General features: G+C 35.8%; 2 protein-coding genes and 1 pseudogene across 2 annotated transcripts; 2 read left to right on the top strand and 1 right to left on the bottom strand.

Moving 5' to 3' along the window:
• Positions 1 to 389: 389 nt before the first annotated feature.
• pif1 (PIF1 5'-to-3' DNA helicase homolog (S. cerevisiae)) lies at positions 390 to 10,623 on the top strand. The gene is made up of 13 exons (XM_042718028.1): positions 390 to 522; positions 770 to 1,335; positions 1,929 to 2,058; positions 2,204 to 2,329; positions 2,731 to 2,884; positions 3,254 to 3,368; positions 4,012 to 4,118; positions 4,353 to 4,492; positions 4,796 to 4,902; positions 4,989 to 5,076; positions 5,510 to 5,655; positions 9,921 to 10,112; positions 10,364 to 10,623. Exons 2-13 carry the CDS (start codon positions 775 to 777, stop codon positions 10,415 to 10,417), a joined length of 1,920 nt encoding a protein of 639 aa, XP_042573962.1. The 5' UTR covers positions 390 to 522; positions 770 to 774; the 3' UTR covers positions 10,418 to 10,623.
• A 288-nt stretch (positions 10,624 to 10,911) lies between these two features.
• Positions 10,912 to 13,271, bottom strand: LOC109051097 (annotated as a pseudogene).
• Positions 13,272 to 13,806: 535 nt separating this feature from the next.
• On the top strand, positions 13,807 to 19,172 carry nsun4 (NOP2/Sun RNA methyltransferase 4). Its single transcript, XM_042718027.1, has 6 exons — positions 13,807 to 13,961; positions 14,047 to 14,417; positions 14,498 to 14,652; positions 14,760 to 14,920; positions 16,201 to 16,325; positions 16,520 to 19,172. Exons 1-6 carry the CDS (start codon positions 13,869 to 13,871, stop codon positions 16,794 to 16,796), a joined length of 1,182 nt encoding a protein of 393 aa, XP_042573961.1. The 5' UTR covers positions 13,807 to 13,868; the 3' UTR covers positions 16,797 to 19,172.
• Positions 19,173 to 19,229: the final 57 nt, after the last annotated feature.

Here is a 19,229-nt window from a genome sequence, read left to right as displayed (position 1 = left end):
CTATATATACAAGCTCTCCATAAAACAAAACAAGCCCTGAAAATGAATATAAAATATTTTTAAAAACACATATTATACAGACATCATATTTAATGGTATTTTACTATTTTTATTACATTATTGTATTATACTTTCAAGAAAACATTTGTAATGGGTTTTTAAAAGCTGTTTTTATGCATGTTTTAGCGTGAGTTTTTGTTGCATTTAATCACTTTTGACCAGGAGGCGACACTAGCGTGTGGTGTTTCGAGCGCTTCGAAGGTTCGTTTCTTCCATCATACGTAATGAAAACCAACGATGTTTCATTGGTGGAGCACGAGCTCGTAGGCGGGCCCGCCGCTTACGTTCACTAAGCGCAATCGGTGATAGGCTATTTGTTTAAATGCCTTTGATCTGATTGGTCTGCAGTTTGTCACTATTGACCAATCTTTGTCAAGCGGAGCTATTTGAAAATCGTGGCGTGCGCATCATAATGAATGAACAGCTGCTGTTGACTCGCTGTTTAAACAGTGCACGAGAAAGGTGAGTTAGGCATGTGCCTTAAATAAACATGTATATGTGCTAACTTTATAATCGATTTCAATTTTCAGTTGAGATTAATGTCAGTAGTGTGTGAATATATCTTTTTTTAGTTTTGCAAATTATTTAAAAATATAAACAAAGCCCTCTAAAATCCGGTATATACCGGACTCGGTATTATAAAATGACAAATCAAGTCATAAGTTAAATCAATCATACGCTTTAAGCTGTTCTTCTATGTTCTCTCCAGGTAAAATGTTGGAACACATTGAGCCAGCTGAGCTTCAGTGCACCGTTGCAGTGGAGCGCTTGAATCCTGCAGGTCAAGCCATCAAACGGCAGCTCATCCGCAAAGGCACCGTCACATTAGGGCGGAATGAGTTTCAGGAGATGGTCCTGCGTGTTCACGATGGCAAAGCTCCTCAAAATTTCATGCTGCGCGATTTCCAGCTCTTTACGCGCTTTGCAAAGGATGGCAAATGTACTGTTAAATTCATCCCGGAAAGCACACAGGTTCTAGTATCTGATTGTCCGCCGGATCGTTTAAAGATGTTTCTGAAGACGCTCAGCATCAAACATCAGGCATCCCAAGGCATCAAGCCTATGAGTGATAGGGATAAACTACGAGCTGGCCTACCTAGAGCCTTTGAGACCCTAAGTCCACTCCAGCTTAAAGATGTGCAGAAGGCAAATGAGATGAGAAGTAAAGTGAATGCACCGATCCAACCCAAAGGTCCTACAGAGAGATCTGTCAATAAGGTCTTGGGTGAAAGGAAGCAAGTAAAAAGACCCAGACCTGATTGTGACGCTAGTCCGGTATGTTCATCCATTTGTACATGACGCGTTTTACAAAGTTCTTACATTTTTGTTTTGACAAATCAAAAGCACAAGCATTATTAGTATTAGTAGTATTTATCTAACAAAATTAGTTAGGCTAACTCCTCCCTAATAAAAGTTCTTGACCTGCACTGCATTTAATGTATGCTCTTAAAATAACTTTGACAGTACAGTAAATGCATATTAATGTATGTCTATGAAAAAGATATTGATAAAATTTGATTAATTTAGAAACCAGTTAATTTTAGTAATCAAAATCATATTTTTTAATCATGTCTCACTTTTTTTAAAATTATTTCATTCTGATATTCAACTTTTTCCATTAAGATTATCACTTCTCTTCACCTACTTCTTAAAAGGGAGGGGGAAAGAACTTTACAACAACAGTGTGTGAAGGTTTAAAGCTTCTTCTATCATGCATTTAGCAGAATTATGGACTAAGTTCATAAATCAAGCGACTGCTAAAGAAAATTTACCATTGGCTAGCTCTGATACATTGCATTAAATGGAAACATTTATGTTCAGTATTGTACCTGGTCCCTTGCCAAATAAATGATTATTTGCCTGTTTAGGTTAAAGCGCTTCACCCCAATAAGAAGCCTCTGTTGGTTCTGCCTGTGGCACAAAAGCTCAGCAAAGAACAAACGGCAGTTCTCAATGCAGTCTTGAGTGGCAAGAATGTGTTTTTCACTGGCAGTGCAGGTAACTTTTTCCTTTTTTTTTTTTTTTTTTTTTTTTTTTTTTTTTTTTTTTTTACAATTTATTCATTCATGGCCACACATTGTTTTATATAGAGCTCTTTTATTTCATAGCATTTTGAAGGCCACTGTTCATGGCTTTATTTCAGGTACAGGAAAGTCCTTCTTGCTCAAAAGGATTATAGGCTCCCTGCCTCCAAAAAGCACATATGCAACGGCAAGCACAGGTGTTGCGGCTTGTCACATAGGAGGGACCACACTGCACAGTTTTGCAGGTTAGAAAACATTTACATGTCTGACTATCAATTATAGTGCAGTGCTTTCTCCAGTTCTCTTGATGCATTTCCATGATCATTCATACAGGCTAGAATGGTTCAGTAATGTAGACGTTTTTACTCATGTCTCTGAAAAAATGCAACTGCCAACAAATGCAAACATGATACATGTGCTATATAGGAAAGCTCTTCCTATATAATTAATGATGGCAAATGTTTTATGAAATGGGTAGTATCCTTTCACCCCAAACCAAACAGTAATCATAAGTGACCGGTTTTATTTCACTATGTACACACTATAGTACAGAGTCACTTTCCTGATGTGTCATGATCAACACATTTCTCATATCTATAACAAGAATTGTGCATTATTATTATTTTTTTTTTTTTCTTGTTTTCAGGTATTGGTTCTGGCTCTGCTCCTCTTGAACAATGCATTGAGCTTGCTCAGCGTCCTGGAGTGATGCAGCACTGGACATCTTGCAAACACCTTGTTATTGATGAGATTTCAATGGTGGAAGCAGAGTTCTTTGACAAACTGGAAGCTATAGCCAGGTGAACCACACTCAAAACACTGTTCATGATACCGGTTTATTCCAGTACACTTAATTTTCCACATGGGTAAAATTCAATTTAACATCAATTAATGTGGTGATAAAGGTTAATTTTGCTTTTGTTGTTGTTGTTTTAATGGTTCAGTAATTTCATTTAACGTGATTAGTTGCTTCTGATTTTGTCACTCTGGATTTTCTCCTAATGAGCACCAGATGGCAAATGAATATTTGAATGTGATTTGGATCAGACCTTGAATAGCTATTGAATTCGAAACATTCCATCAACAATTGTCAAAAATTCCAGTCTAGCACATGTTTGTAAATGCTAATCTTTTCACAAGTGGCATGCATCTGTATGTTATGTTTCTAGATCCATCAGAAGATCCACTGAGCCGTTTGGAGGGATTCAACTGATAGTGTGTGGAGATTTTCTTCAACTTCCACCTGTAACAAAAGGAAAGGACAAGGCAAACTTTTGTTTTCAGGTATTGCTTTCCTCATTTTTTGCCCCATTCACACCAAGAATGATAATTAGTTATTTATTTATGTATATTTAGTTATGTATATTAGTTCCCACAAAAAAAAAAAAAAAAAAATCTGTTTGTTATAAGCGTATGCTGCAGTTACGTTTTAGCTGCCACTTCAAATGCTGGTGCTTTTTGGCTGTCAATATTTTTTGTAACTCCGCTTTTCCTTCTAAATCTGATGATATTGTTCCTCTGTGTCATAGTTACCATTTCTTTTCTTATAGAATTATAGTTATCAACCTCATTGTGAATGAGCCTTTAGTCATCATTTAATGCTTGTCTGCTTCAGCTTTGGTATGACTTTGCTTTAAAGGGAAAGTTCAATAAAAAAAAAGAAGAGAAATTGGCACTTACTTACCCTCATGTTCCAAACCTATAAGACAAAATGAACAAATGCAAATGAACAACTTTTTAATAAATTCTGAAATATTTGTCCCTACATTGCTAGCTGCTGATGTTTCATAGTTCATAAATCATAAAAGCAATCCATAGGAATCGAGGGTTTTAATCCAAATCTTCTGAAGAGAATGGATCACTTTGAATAGATTTAATTTAGGCTTATATTCACATAAACATCATCTTAGTCCATTTTTGCCTGCAGTCAAGAAGCTGGCGGAAGTGTATCCATATGAACCTAGAGCTGACGGAGGTGCGCAGACAAACAGACAAGGCCTTCATCTCTCTCCTCCAGGCTGTGAGAGTGGGCAGGTACTGAGTTCTCATCACATCCACAGTTCAGTGCAGTGAGTCACTAGCTCTGAGTGTTATTGGGATAAAGTCCATGTGGTTCAGGGTCAGGTTTTTTTTTTTTCTACAACCTAATGTGGTTCTTATAGCAGAGATTTGAATGTTTATACGTATTGTAGTAGGGAATTTTCAAGCTTCATCTTGTAATCATTGAAGTTGTCGATTGATTCAACTGATCTTGATCTTAATTGGTAGAGTCACAGAAGAAGTTACTGCACAGCTACTGAGAAGCGCCTATCACAGCATTGAGAGGGATGGTATCCTAGCAACCAGGCTGTGCACGCACAAGGATGATGTGGAGCTCACTAATGAAAATAAACTCAAACAGTTACCAGGTTAGTCGTACAGAAAAATAATTTCAAACTGGAGATTTTTTTTTTTGGTTTGCATCAGGTGGTAGTTGTTCTGTTACCACTGTGAAGTGAATGGCATTGAGTAAGATTCTGGAAATGGAAATAACTATTAGAAATCTACCATCTGATTCATACGGAATAAGTGAGAGCAAAGCACTAGAAAGCCCCTATGACAATGTATAGTGGTACATTTATTTAGTTTTTAAAAATCTATAAAATCTGATGTTTGACATCAGATGTAAATTACATGTCAAATTTCAAGTCTCTTAAGTGTTTCCTTTGCAGGGGTCATGCGAGTGTTTGAGGCTGTGGATAGTGACCCTATGCTGTTTCAGACCATTGATGCACTGAGTCCAGTGAGTCGGATGTTACAGCTGAAAGTGGGAGCTCAGGTAGGTGTTTTCCCAACACCCCTCTGGCAAATATTTGCTCTTGATTTGTAATGTCAAATGTTGCAAGAAAATTTTTACTATTTCAGGTCATGCTCACTAAAAACCTGGATGTCCAGAGGGGTCTAGTGAATGGAGCCAGAGGAGTAGTGGTTGACTTTCAGCCAGGCAATCAAGGTATGACTGACTGTGAAATGGTGACTGGCACTTCCCCTGACACTTACTTTGACACTCTTTTATGTTATCATGAAAATAAGTGAATAAATGGATAAATCTCAAAAGAATATGTCCAGGTTGTATTTGATCAAAAAAACATAAGGAGCTATTGTGTAAGAGCATAAGAGACAAATTCTACAGACCCCATTTAAAAAAATGTTTTAACAATTATTTATGAACGTAATGAGAATTAGGGGGTTTCAATGTTTTTTTTTTTTTTTTTTTTTATTTTATAACATTTTCTTCACTGACTTTGACATGAGATTTAGCTAAATATCACTCATTAATTTCTGTATCTGGCTGGTTATGGAAACACCAACATATTTCAGAGGATATAAACATCGTGTGAGATGTTGTGACATACCATCATTTGTAACCACCCATCCCCTTGCAGGTCTCCCTCGGGTGCGATTCCTTTGCGGGGCTGTTGAGGTAATAAAGAGAGAGCGTTGGATGTTTAAAGCATCAGGGGGGCTGTACCTGAGCCGACAGCAGCTGCCCCTGAAACTGGCCTGGGCCATTTCAATCCACAAGAGTCAGGTGAGCTCTTCTCTCATGTCCCACCATGAGTCATTTTGCATAGGTAGTAAGCTACTGAGTCAAACCTGCATCAACTGACTGCATAGAATGAAATCTAATTTAGCAAAATTGCGTCGTTGATCTCATACTGTTTTGAGCCCCAGAGGAAATTATCATGTGATTTCATTGAAAATGCTATTAAAATGAACCGACTTGGCTCAGGAAGAGTGTTTATGTATCTGTGAACAGATGCTCAGGACTATGGTTCTGGTTTGTGTTTGGACTCCTTAACTTGTCCTCATGTTTACCCATCTTTTCTGACTATGCGCCTTCTGCACTGATGAACTGTCAAAGTTATCGCCGTTTAGCTCATCAGCCGTCTGGCAAATGTTTGAGAAACCTTGCATGTGTCTATGCCCCAATGCTCAATAGAGGAAATGAGGAAAATATTAAATCAATTCCTCATAACCATGTGGGTCCAAAAGTTACATCACACAATGACTCGATTTGGTTTTAACACTGTAATTGTCCTAAAAAAAAAAAAAAAAAAAAATGTATTAAAGGGATAATTCACCCCAAAATGAAAACATTGTTTACTCACCATTGTTTTTCCAAATCTGGACGAGGTTTTTTTTTTTTTTTTTCTCTGTGGAAAGGAAATGGAAGATATTTGTAATGTTAATAACCAAACCATTTTGTTTCCCATTGACTCTTTCAATTGTATGTATGTGGAAGTTGGTTACTAACATAAATCACAATACAGGTGCATCTCAAAAAATTTGAATATTGTTAAATTTCTTTTCTCTTTTTTTGTAACATTTCAAAAAGTGAAACTTTCATATACTGTAGATTCATGACTGTAAAGTGAAAAATTTCACAAGTTTTTTTGTTTTCATTATGAGGATTAGAGCTTACAGCTCGAGTCAAAAATCCAGTATCTCAAAATATTAGAATATTTCCTAAGATCAATCAATTATATATATATATATATATATATATATACTATATATTATATATATATATATATATATAATATGCACACTATTAATCATTAATTAAGCATTGGTAAACAGATAACTAATAATTTATAAAGCATTAATAGACATTAATAAGCAGTTTATAATTACAGATATAAATGCTTTATTCTTGATTTAAAAGCATATCTATAATGTGTTTAATAATTTTATTGTCATACTTTATTCATGATCAATTTATCATTTCTCAATGAAGTATAGCATTATTTACAAACCAGTTATTTAGGAGTTGCCAGTGATTCATAAGATCACAGGAAATTGTAAGTAAATGTAGTAAATTCAGGTAGTTATAAAGCATTTAGTAGTGGTCAGTTAACTATTTATGTGAGCTCATCTAAAGTGAGGACTAGTTATGCCTTGTAAAGCATTTATAAAGGATATTTAAAGTCTCAGTTATCTTCTAAACAGGAAAAGGAAACAAACACAACACGGTGATACAGAACATAGAAATATTAACAGCCTTTAAATCTCATTTGTAAAAGCTTTACAAGGCATAAATAGTCCTCACTTTAGATGAGCTCACATAAATAGTTAACTAACAACTACATATGTTTTACAACTACCTGAATTAACCCTGAATTATAGTAGAAATAGATGCTAATAAACCATTTATTAACACTCTAAGTAACTATTACTATATGTCTGAATAATATGTATGAATGCACATTTAATTAGTTTATTAATCATTTACTTACAATTTCTAAGTGATCTTATGAACCACTGACAACTCCTTAATAACTGGTGTGTAAATAATGCTATACTTAATTTAGAAATGATAAATTGATCATTAATAAAGTATGAAAAAAACAATTATTAAATACATTATAGATATGCTTTTAAATCAAGTATAAAGCATTTATATCTGTATTTATAAACTGCTTATTAATGTCTATTAATGCTTTATAAATGATGAATTAACTGTTTCCTAATGCTTAACTAATGATTAATAGCATGCAGTTATTATAAAGTGTTACCAAATCTATATGTGTGTATGTGTATATATATATATATATATATATAATATATATATATATATGTATGTGTATGTATATATATATATGTATGTGTATGTATATGTATGTATATGTAAATTAAAAAAAGAGTTTGCAAAACAGAAAAGCTCACATTCTTTAAAGAATGTTCATTTATGCACTCAATACTTGGTCTGGGCTCCTTAAACACAAATTCCAGCATCAGTGAGGTGTGGGATGGAAGCAATAAGCCTGTGGCACTGCTGAGGCACTACTGAAGCCCAGGTTTCTTTAATAGTGGCCTTCAGCTCGTCTGTATTGTTAGATCGACTGTTTCTCATTTTTCACTTGAAAATATCCCATAGATTACATATGGGGTTCAGGTCAGGCATGTTGGCTGGCCAATCAAGCACAGTAATATCATGGTCAGTAAACTACTTGTAAGTGGTTTTGGCACTGTGGGCAGGTGCTAAGTCCTTCTGGAAAAGGAAATCAGCATCTCATAAAGCTTGTCAGCAGATGGAAGGATAAAGTACTCCAAAATCTCCTGGTAGACGGCTGCATTGACCTTGGACTTGATATAACACAATGGACCAACACCAGCAGACATCACGGCACCCCAAATCATCACTGAAACTTCACACTGGACTTGAAGCAGCTTGGATTCTGTGTCTCTCAAGGCTTCCTCCAGACTTCAGACCTTAATTTCCAAATGAAATGCAAAATTTACTTTTATCTGAAAAGAGGACTTTCGACCACTGGACTGCTGCTCAGTTCTTTTTCTCCTTGGCCCAGCCAAGATGCTTCTGATGTTGTTTCTGTCTGAGAAGTGGCTTGGTAGCCCTTTTCCTGAAGACGTCTGAGCGTGGTGACTACACTGACACCAGCTGCAGTCCACTTCTTGTGAAGCTCTCCCAAGGGTTTGAATCGGCTTTGCTTGACAGTGTTCTCAAGCTTGCGTTCATCCCTAATTCTTGTGCATCTTTTCCTACCCAATATCTTCCTTCCAGCCAACTTTGCATTTAATATGCTTTGATACCGCACTCTGTGAACAACCACCACTTTCAGTAATGACCTTCTGTGGCTTACTCTCTTTGTGGAGGGTGTCTATGATTATCTTGTGGACTACTGCCAAGTCAGCAGTCTTCCCCATTATTGTGGTTTCAAATAACAAGAGATACCCGGAATTTATACTGTAGGGATGGTCACTTAATGAAACTCAAATGTAAATAGTCTAATATTTTGTGAGAGTGGATTTTTTACTTTCATGAGCTGTAAGCTCTAATCATCAAAATAAAACAAAAACTTTTGAAATATTTTAGTTTGCATGTAATCTGGAATATCTGAAAGTTTCACTTTTTGAAATGTTACAAAATTAACTTTCAAGATATTCTTTTTTTTTTTTTTTTTTTTTTTTTTTTTTTTTTTTTTAGATGCAACTGTATATTCTTAAACCTAAAAAAGGGTAAAGTAAAAAAAGGGGGAAAATTAGTAATGTGTTCAAAAAGATAATTTAACTTAATTTGGAGACTAAAATACTTTGGCAAAAGGTTAGTCACTTCTGGCACTTCATAATATCATAACATATATATTTTTATAACAGTTGTGATGTTCTGTTGTTGTAAATTTATAGTTTATATCTTCGAGCTACAATTTTACTTTAGTTCAGTCACGACCACTGTCATCAAAGCCATGCATGTGTAAGGGCAAGGAGCACAGCGATATAAACAGAACCATCCCCCAACCATCAAATTGACTTTTTTTTTTTTTTTTTTTTTTTTTTTTTTTTTTTTAAATATTGAGTGCTAAATGAAGAGGTCAAAATTTGATCCAATCTCTTAGCTAGAGCAGTAATTACCTACTGATGAACTTACACCCTTTACAAGTGTGTCCAATTCTGCTCCTTAAGGGCCACTGTCCTGCAGAGTTTAGCTCCAACCCCAATTAAACACCTGAATCAACTAATTACTAGAAACTTCCAAGGAAAGTGTGTTGAGACAAGTTGGAGCTAGACAGTGAGCAAACCAGTGGCCCTATAGGTCCAAGTTTGGACACCCCTGCTTTAACAGCATCATAGCTTAAATCAACAAGCAAGATCTTCTGGCTTGAGCAACCAGCCTTCTTGCTTTGTATTGGTAAGCTTTGACAGTGAGAGAGCCTGGTTCCAATACAAAAAGCATTGGGGTATTTCTAGCATATTTATTAAAAATCTAATTTCCATGAAAGACAAGGTTTTTGAAAGAAATTCATGGCGGGTATCTTGATTGTTTGGTGTGTTTAGGGCATGACTCTGGATTGTGTGGAGATCTCTTTGGCACGTGTGTTTGAGAGCGGCCAGGCCTATGTTGCTCTGTCACGGGCCCGGAGTCTGGAAGGCCTGCGTGTGATGGACTTTGATCCGCGAGTAGTGCAGGCCAACCAAGATGTGCTTCTCTTTTATAAGAGACTGAGGAAAGAGAGGCTTCTCATGCAGGTCAGTCCACCCTGGAAAATCACTCTGTTCCTCAGATGAATACCATTTTCTGTGTTAGACCAGACTGGCTCAATTTAAAAGATGAATCCTAAATGATTTTAGATTGGCTAATAAAAGTCCCCAGGAAGCTCAAATTACTGAATGATTTTACAGTAGTCATCGGGATTGAAATAGCCTAATTTCAACAAGGCTTACATTGATTTAGTAAGTTTATTATAGGTCTCTGATTGTAATATCTTTTTCTTCCCCAGTCCTCAATGAATGACTTCGTTGGACAGAGCTATAAGGAGAATTCCCGTTGGTGAGGTGGTGATGTGAAGCTCTCATTTTCATATGCACTATGTGCATGAATGTATCATGAAGTCATTTTAAGTTAGCATTTCTCATTGGGTAAATTATGATACCCTGCTTTTCAACTGAGTGGTTATTTATTTTTTTACAAATATTGCCTAAACCCTGTTTTATGTAACCATGCATTTCTTTTAATAAAATTTCTGTGGTTTTATACATATGATTTTGTTTAAATTATGAAAGTGTCAGGTTTACATGCATTTTATCTGAGCAGTGCCTTAAAATCTGTGCCATTTGCTTGTGGCGCAGTGGTTTAATAATTGTAAGTGAAATGTGTGTTCTTATAATTTGGTTTGGTATGTTTAGTTGAATATTCTGGCTTGTTGAGACTAGTGGTACCCAACGTCCTGTAACTGCATACATTAGTCAAGAGTACAAATATTTCCCTCTTCAGCTTCAGTGAGATTAATTTTGTTAAACTTCCATAGATCATTATCCTTTTAAAAAATATATACGATTAATAATCCATTATCCATACAGGCATATGTGCCAATGTAGAACACACTTTCATGGGTGGTTCTTACTTACTAATGACACTGTTGTAGCAAAATCCAAACAAGGTTTTTCTCTCTTTATCAAAAGAAACGGCCAAAGCTATAATACATTTTCAGTGACAGAAGATTTGAAAGGAGAAACTAGAAACTAAACATGCAGTCTACTGCCACCCTGTGAGATTATATGTAATTGCAATTAGGTCTACACGCAAAATTAAAAATAATGCCTCTCACATTGAACTGCTTTATTTACAGCAAATTTCTTAACCTGTAAATATTTGTATGAACATAAGATTCAGCAACTGAGACATAAACTGAACAAGTTTCACAACCATTTGACATTAGAAACTGAATAATAAGACCCTGAACAAAGTGGTAGATTTAACGTAGCAGTCAGTATCTGGCCAACATTTTTATGTTATTTTTTGAGGAAAAGGCATGTGAACAAATGTGAGTACTTTCTGTATATGTACAACACAAGTTTTAGGTATCTGGTGTTGCTTGTGCTGTACATTTAAATACACATCTGCAGCTGTAGATGCTCCACTGGAAATGCAGTATGATTATAGTGTCTCAGAGGGGCTTCATTTAACTGAACTGAAGAGCTTCTGTGCAACCTGGAAGACGACGATATTAAAGCAATATTTTTTTTTTAAGGGAAAGTTCACCCAAATATGATATTTTTGGGTGAACTATTCCTTTAAGAGAACACATTTAAAAACTGACACTAAAAATGTAAGTTTAAAAAAATAGCTTAACTGCTGCTGAGTGTGACTTACGCAATGGTCCCGTGCATGTAGAAAGTTGAAAAGCTCCTCTGTGCAGTCCTCCTCGGTGTGTGACCGTGCGCCAACTCTAGTTTCACAAGCTTCTAGCCGTTCTTGTGCATGTATGCAATCACCGTCTGCTCACATTTCTTTATTGTTTCTAGGGGGTCCTGCAGAGGGCCAGACATTGTTTAATCTATATGACTACCTCTCCTTCAGCATTTTAATCTCTATTATTTTTTTAATGCTTTCAAAATTAAACCAAAAAGATGCATTTATAACAGAAGAATTTAATGTTTAGCCTATACATTTTAGATTTTGTAGTAACATACCACTATCTCTTCTTCCTCCTCATCAGCACCATCTTTTCCTTCACCTTCCTCTGCTGTTGTCTGTTCCTTTACAAATAGGAGACAAGACGCACAAATGTAGTACCATGAAACTATGTAATAAATATTATGAATTTTAGGGACCGAAATTGTATTAAATCTTAGTGTTTTATATAAACATTTGAATGTCTTTGCAATGTAATCATCAAGTACTTAAATACATTGTTATAGTATTAAATGTTGTATACAACACTATTCTATACAAAATTTAACAGGAGCATCTGTTCTTTATTTACCAAGGGGTCCTTGAATATAACAAATTCTAATATAATACTTTAACTTACCTCCCTGAAACTGTAATTGCAGTGCTTTCAACAACTTTTGCTGACTGATTGATATTAACAATATAGCATAAATAAAAATAAAAACTTAAGACTATCTCTTGATTAAACCTAAGAAAATTAAGCAGAATCACATTGAAATGTTCCCTTGGGGTGCAACAAAAATAAAGATCCCGCTTTAGGTTCTACCCAGCAAACTACCCTCGGCTGAAACGCTGCTTTCATCGGCCAAAATAAATTGTGTATCATTTCTTATTCTTCTCCCTTTTTAAAATAGGCCTACTACTTGTGTCGTAAGCTGCGTATTGTATAGGGACTACATTATGCGTATTGTCTGGTCTGACAGCCGAGACTCATAAAATTATTAAAACGTATACATTTCTTCTTCATGACATCAATCTAAAATTGGCGATTGTCAAGAAATAGTTTAAATTTAAACAAACTCTTAACTAGAGTGGTCAAACTCATCTCACGGGTAACGTGAAGGTAAACCATTATTAAACACGTCACTCTTCCACACGAGTTATTACTAAACAAATCATCTAAATAACAACAGCCAGATTGTAATGTTTATGTCAGGTCTGGTCAAGACAGCTAAATGTTAGCAACGACATGGCTGCAGTTCATATAGCGTAGCGTACATGCAAGTTGCATAACTCCTCAAAGGCACTTTAAACTTAAAAAAAAAAAAAAAAAAAAAAAAATTCTAAATTAGTACCTCCTCCTCCACCTCGTCAGGCTCTGCATTTCTGACCATTTCTTTTTCAAACCCCATACTCGTTTGTCGTAAATTCACACTTAAACACAATAAAGGTGCGAAATCTGGCTGAAATTGAATATGAGTATGTGATGGATATATGCTGAGAGGCGAATTTATCATTTCTACTATGGTGAAGGTCTGACTTATGAATATTAAATAAGAACGTTATTGGATGATTGCAGTCAACGTCAGTATGAGCTTATTAATATCCATGAGTTGTATCCTTCGCAATAAAGGGCTCACAAAGAACCTGGAACGTTCTTACGTTATAATCGCTTTATAAAGACCCACATTCTATTGTTGGTAACAATTTTTTTTTCTTTTTTAAATCTTATTTTGCTATATTTACAAGAAATCATGGATCATGTACGCGCGAATATTATGAAACCGAGCTAATAATTGAAATCAGTACGTGAATTCAAGAATGGGTTTACGCCACTGATCTATAATATAGATCTATATTATCAGTGGCGTAAACCCATTCTTGAATTCACATACTGATTTCAATTATTAGCTCGGTTTCATAATATTCGCGCAAATATATAGATCAGTGGTTTACGCCACGTATTTTGGGAATTGCTTGGTTAAATAATTTATTAGATTATGTTTTGGGTTTTAATAATATAGCTTTATTATTATAGTGGATAAATATAAAACATGATAGTGGAACCAATGAACACAAAAACAACGGACGCTTTTTGATGATACACAAACATGGCAGCGTCCGTACTCACGAGATTTTGTATAAATAAATCTAAAGGCTCGATTAGATTTATTCAGCGACGGTATCGAGTTAAAACTAAATGGGTAAGTAAAGAGGTTGCATTCCTTTTCAAAATAAAAGCAAAGTGTCAGACATAGATCATAATGATATCGTGTTCCTCTGTATTAGGCAGCAACAAGGCCCACGTTTCCAGCCACTGAACTTGCTCTGCACAACTTTGACACAAGCTACAGTATACAGTTAAGGGACCTATGGCCCTCTATTAGAGTTGCCATGCTGTCTGAACAAAAGTATGGAGCCCTGATAAACAGTTTCTCTTCAGCACCCAATGTTATAACCGAATTAGAAGCTCAAGGATGTAAAGACTTCATCAGTATTGACTGCACCAGAAATGAAGTCCATCAATCTTCACTGGACTCCATGACTTCACACAGAGATTCAGCAGAGCTGGATCCTGCTGCTCTTCAACCCAGTATGAGTCCCGATATAAAATGTCTTGTTTTCCCCAAAGGAGACATATCTAGATTTAATCCAGCTAGGTGAGAAATACTAAAAATTCTCATTTCCTCTGCCATGTCCTAAGTTGATTGTGTTTAATATATCTGTCCTATTAACTTAGACCTGACAGCAGTGGCATATTGGGATATTATCTTCTGGATGCTGCCTCAGTGCTGCCTGTTCTAGCATTGGATGTCCAGCCAGGACACACAGTATTGGATCTATGTGCAGCTCCAGGAGGGAAGACTCTTGCGCTCCTGCAGACACATTCAGTCAGTATGTGAACTGCCATATTGCCAACGCTCAAAGTGTTTTAATGGAAGAGATGCAGATGATATATGGATTTATTTATTTAAGTGTTTTTTTTTTCTTTTTTTTTTCAGATCATCTGTGGGCAAATGATCTGTCAGGTTCCCGCACAATGCGATTACGCAGGACACTTCAGAGCTACCTGCCTAAAGAGTTCCTGGAAGAAAACAAAATCCACATCACATCCACGGATGGTCGGCAGTTAGGCATGACAGAGGAGAAAAGCTTTGAAAGAGTTAGTATTGAGCAAAATGTCTGAAAAGGAATGGCATGTCTTGTGAAGTAAAAGAGAATTCCATGTTATACTGTCCTACAAATGTTAGGATGTGAATTGAATCACAATATGATTCTATAAAATTATTACAACTCATACAGAGTTTGAACAAGAGATACAGTTTACATCTTTCTTATTTCTGCTTTAACATATATTTCATGCTGGTTCTAGTTTCTACCTTCTTATTGATCATTACTTATCAAGAAAATAAAGAAAGACTTTAATTAATTAATTAAAAATTGAATAAAATTACATGGATAAAGTAAAATATAGTTTTATAATATTTAATATAAAAATATATTCATTAGGCATTAACTCAGTTTGATGTGGTTTTACTGATGTACTGTGGTGGCATTGTTGTTAACTTACAACAATGTAAGAAAAAGATGATCATTTGGTGGATGATTTAAAATATCCATTAGTCGCCAGTAGGTAGTTCATTCATTCAAATGTAGTCATAGAAAAATTTAAATATGTGATGATGTTTTTGTGACAGCTCCAGCTCTCCAACGCGCAGTGTGTCAGCACCTCCTTTCTAATATAGTGCACTCAACTGCCTTACACTATATATGGGGTTAGTGAACAAGTGAGCGATTTCAATCACGTGCAAGTATACTACTGCTTAAAAGTTTGGGGTCTGGATGAATTATTTTTTTTTTTTTTAATTCATACTTTTGTTTAGCAAGGACACATTAAATAATTAAATAAATGACAGTTAAGACAGAAGTAAACAATGTAACAAAAGATTTCTATTTCAAATAGATGTTTTCAACATTGATAATAACAAGATTCTTGAGCACCAAATAAACATATCAGAGTGATTTCTGAAGGATCATGTGACACCGAAGACTGGAGAAAATTCGGCTTTGTCATCACATGAATAATAGAAAAGTTATTTTAAAATGTAAAAATATTTCCCAATATTATGTTTTTACTGTATTTTTGATCAAATAAATGTGACTTCTTGCATAAACAATATAAAGTTTTGCCAGCCCCAGACTTTTAAATGGTTAGGTTATACTGCTGTACTTTACCAGCACCATGTATTTACGTTGTGTTCTCTTGATTGTCACACTGGTATATCCTTGTGTGTATGTCATGTGTGATGTCACTAATGTTTCAAAAACATCTAGCATCTGCTATTTGTATGTTTACAGCATGCATCTCTGCCAAGCATGTGATAGCAGCACAAATCTGGGCATTGTGCCATTACCTTCAGTTCATCTTCCATCTTTTTACAGGTGCTTGTAGATGTCCCCTGCACCACAGACAGACACTCTGCAATGGTGGAAGAGAACAATATTTTTAAGAGATCTAGGACCAAAGAGAGACAGAAACTTCCCCTCTTGCAAACACAGCTGCTTCTGTAAGTAAATTATTTAAATGGTGCAAAATGCACAGCAAGCAATATAATATTAGTATATTAGTATATATTATTCATTCACTGGGCATTTTTTTAAATATTTTGTTGAATGTGTTTTGTTATAACACGTGCATGTGTCCGTGGAGAATGGCTGCGAACTGATATCTAATTAATCTGATGTTTCATATTATGCCCAGGGCTGGGATCCAGGCCACGCGAGGGGGTGGAAACATAGTGTACTCTACTTGTTCCCTGTCCCAGCTGCAGAATGAGTGTGTGGTGCAAAAGGCCATAAGTCTCGCTCAGCGGGAGCTGGGAATCACAGTGCAGGTTCAGGACCTCAGATGGTTTGCGCAATGCTTTTCTGACACTTTCCACTTTGCGCCACAGTTAAGTGTCGGGGAGTTGGTTTTACCACACCTGTGTGCTAACTTCGGACCAATTTATATGTGTAAATTACAACGAATGAACTAGATGGACATTCAGAAATTAGCTTAGCTGACATCATCACACGTTTGTGCTTCAGTAGTGCCCCCTATTGAGCAGACATGGAGCTTTTTCAGCCAGTAAGACAGACATAAATCTACCTTGAAACATTTTGTTGTAGATGTAATAATGTCATTATTATAATTTTGTAAATTGTTATTTGATTATCAGATTTATTAAAGTTAAATATGGTGCAAAAAGACCAAAACAGTCTTGTTTTTCCAATTGACTCTTCCCTCCTGTGTAGAACATTGAAAAGCTAATGCCAACATTCATGCTATGATGACAAGTCAACTAAAAAGAATGATCTGATTCAGGAGTGGAGCATGCAGCGATTTTGAAAATGTTTTTGAAAACTGAGAATCCTGTTTACGGTTTTTCACATGTTCCCAGGTCTGGCCAGTAGGGGGCGTCCACAGACCGTTATAGAACTGACCGTTAGCTGTTAAAAGTAGAAACAAATGAGACTGATTTTGTCTTTCAGCATAATTCAAACAGCACTGTCGCTAGGAGGGCTAAAACATGATGATATTCATGTTCAATGTTATATTTATTTATATTAATGGAGCAGTTCATTTGCCTGAAGGATGCACAGACATGAATGAAGCCCATTAACTTTTAACTTTTTTTATTATTATTATTTTGTTAGATGCTGTATCTAACCACTATTATTTTTGAATAGTTTAAAATTAAAACTTCCATGTAGTCTATCGATTAATATGAGGCCTAAATGCTGAATGCATAATAATGATTGAATTTTCTTTTACAATAGTCTCAAGTTGCAGGACACTACTGAATCTGATTGAAAATTCATATATCAGCTGCCCACAAACAAATTCAAACTGGAAAATTTGAGTTTATCTCTATACACAGGCAATTGGATTGAGTATTCAGTGGTGTTTATAATAACATATTCATTATAAGGATAAAGAGTATCCGTGAGCAAGACAAGCAGCGCTCTTATGAATGCTGTATGGGCTGATGTGTCTGCAGCACTTCTACACCTAATGTTTGCACTCCGAATGTGTCGTTTAGATTTGGCATCAGAGGAGTGTTTTGTTTTCTGCTAGCATATAAAAGGTTCAATTTTCCCCCGGTTGTCCATGAACCTTGCGTCTATTCCGGGCAATGTAGCATGAAAAGGTGTGCGCATTTTAGTAAGAGGGGCTGACGAGAGCCATCGACTCCCCGCTATCATTAAGCTGCTCGGAAACTGTTCCATCGGTGCCAGAGTCGAGATTGGCCGAGCAGTCGTTTACTCGCTGGCTTCTCGTTGAACATTAAGGACGCAAGAGGATACTAAAATGGGATGCTTTCCCCTCGTTTTCCCCTTCGCCTTTTATTCCACAGATGAGTGCAGATAATTTTCTGTGCGATTGTGAGTGATTACTGTATTACCGCGGTAATATAGGGTTATTTGGGAATGCAAAGAGAATTAATGACACATAAAAACTATTTTTGCATTGACTGCCTCTCTCGGCCGGGATATTTCTCCATGCCTGCATCTTGTGATTACCTAAACGTATTGTAAATATGTGTTTCCTATGGGCTTTTACATAAATTTACATTTTTTAACACTCAGGAGACAGAGGGACCATTAGGGACGAGTTATTTTCATCTATACGTTTTATTCATTATTGACTTTGACACTGCTGAGGATGCTGGCATCTGATCATTTGGCGAGCACCTTGCCAATGATGTAAATCGGATGTAGATCTTTGTAATGACAGAAACATGTCTGGAATATCGTCTGGACGCCGAGGCCTTATAATGATGGAATCTCAGATGTCCGTAGGTGGGTAAAAGTCATAACGGCTTCCCCTGGAAAAGGCAAACATGAGTGTTTTGTGGGGGAAAAAATACTTATGATTCAATCACACAGCCCAGTATTCTTTCTGGAACTTTTGCAAAGTTCATTTCAAAACTGCAGGACACCTCCAAAGGGTCACGCTCACTCCTTTGATTCCCTTATTTGTATGTTAGATTAGTGTAGAGATTAATTACTAAAATACAACAGTTATAGGATAGTTCACCTAAAAAAGAGCATTCTGTCATCAGTTACTCACCTTTATTTTCAATCCCATATGAACTTCTTTCTTCTGCTGAACACAACATATTTAAAAAGAAAAAAAAACTGCCAGTGAAAGTTAATGGAGTTCAGTGTTGTTTTGGACACGGATACAAACAGTTCTTCAAAGTATCTTCTTTTGTGCTCCAAAGAAGAAAGTAAGTTAAACAGGTTTCGATTAATGACATGGCAGTTTTTGACTTTCTTTTTTCTACAGAACACAAAATAGGATTTAATAAGATCAAATTTTGATTCTAGTTAACTTAAGTCCATGGGAACTGAAATTTTAATTTTTTTTATGTGGACTATCCTTTGAACCTATGTTATATTAAAAATTACAGATATTATGTATG

This window comes from Cyprinus carpio, chromosome B2 (assembly GCF_018340385.1).
Source record: "Cyprinus carpio isolate SPL01 chromosome B2, ASM1834038v1, whole genome shotgun sequence".
NCBI classification, from domain to species: Eukaryota; Metazoa; Chordata; class Actinopteri; order Cypriniformes; family Cyprinidae; genus Cyprinus; species Cyprinus carpio.
Note: the sequence above shows the minus strand (reverse complement) of the source record. Positions and strands in the feature narration are given on the sequence as shown.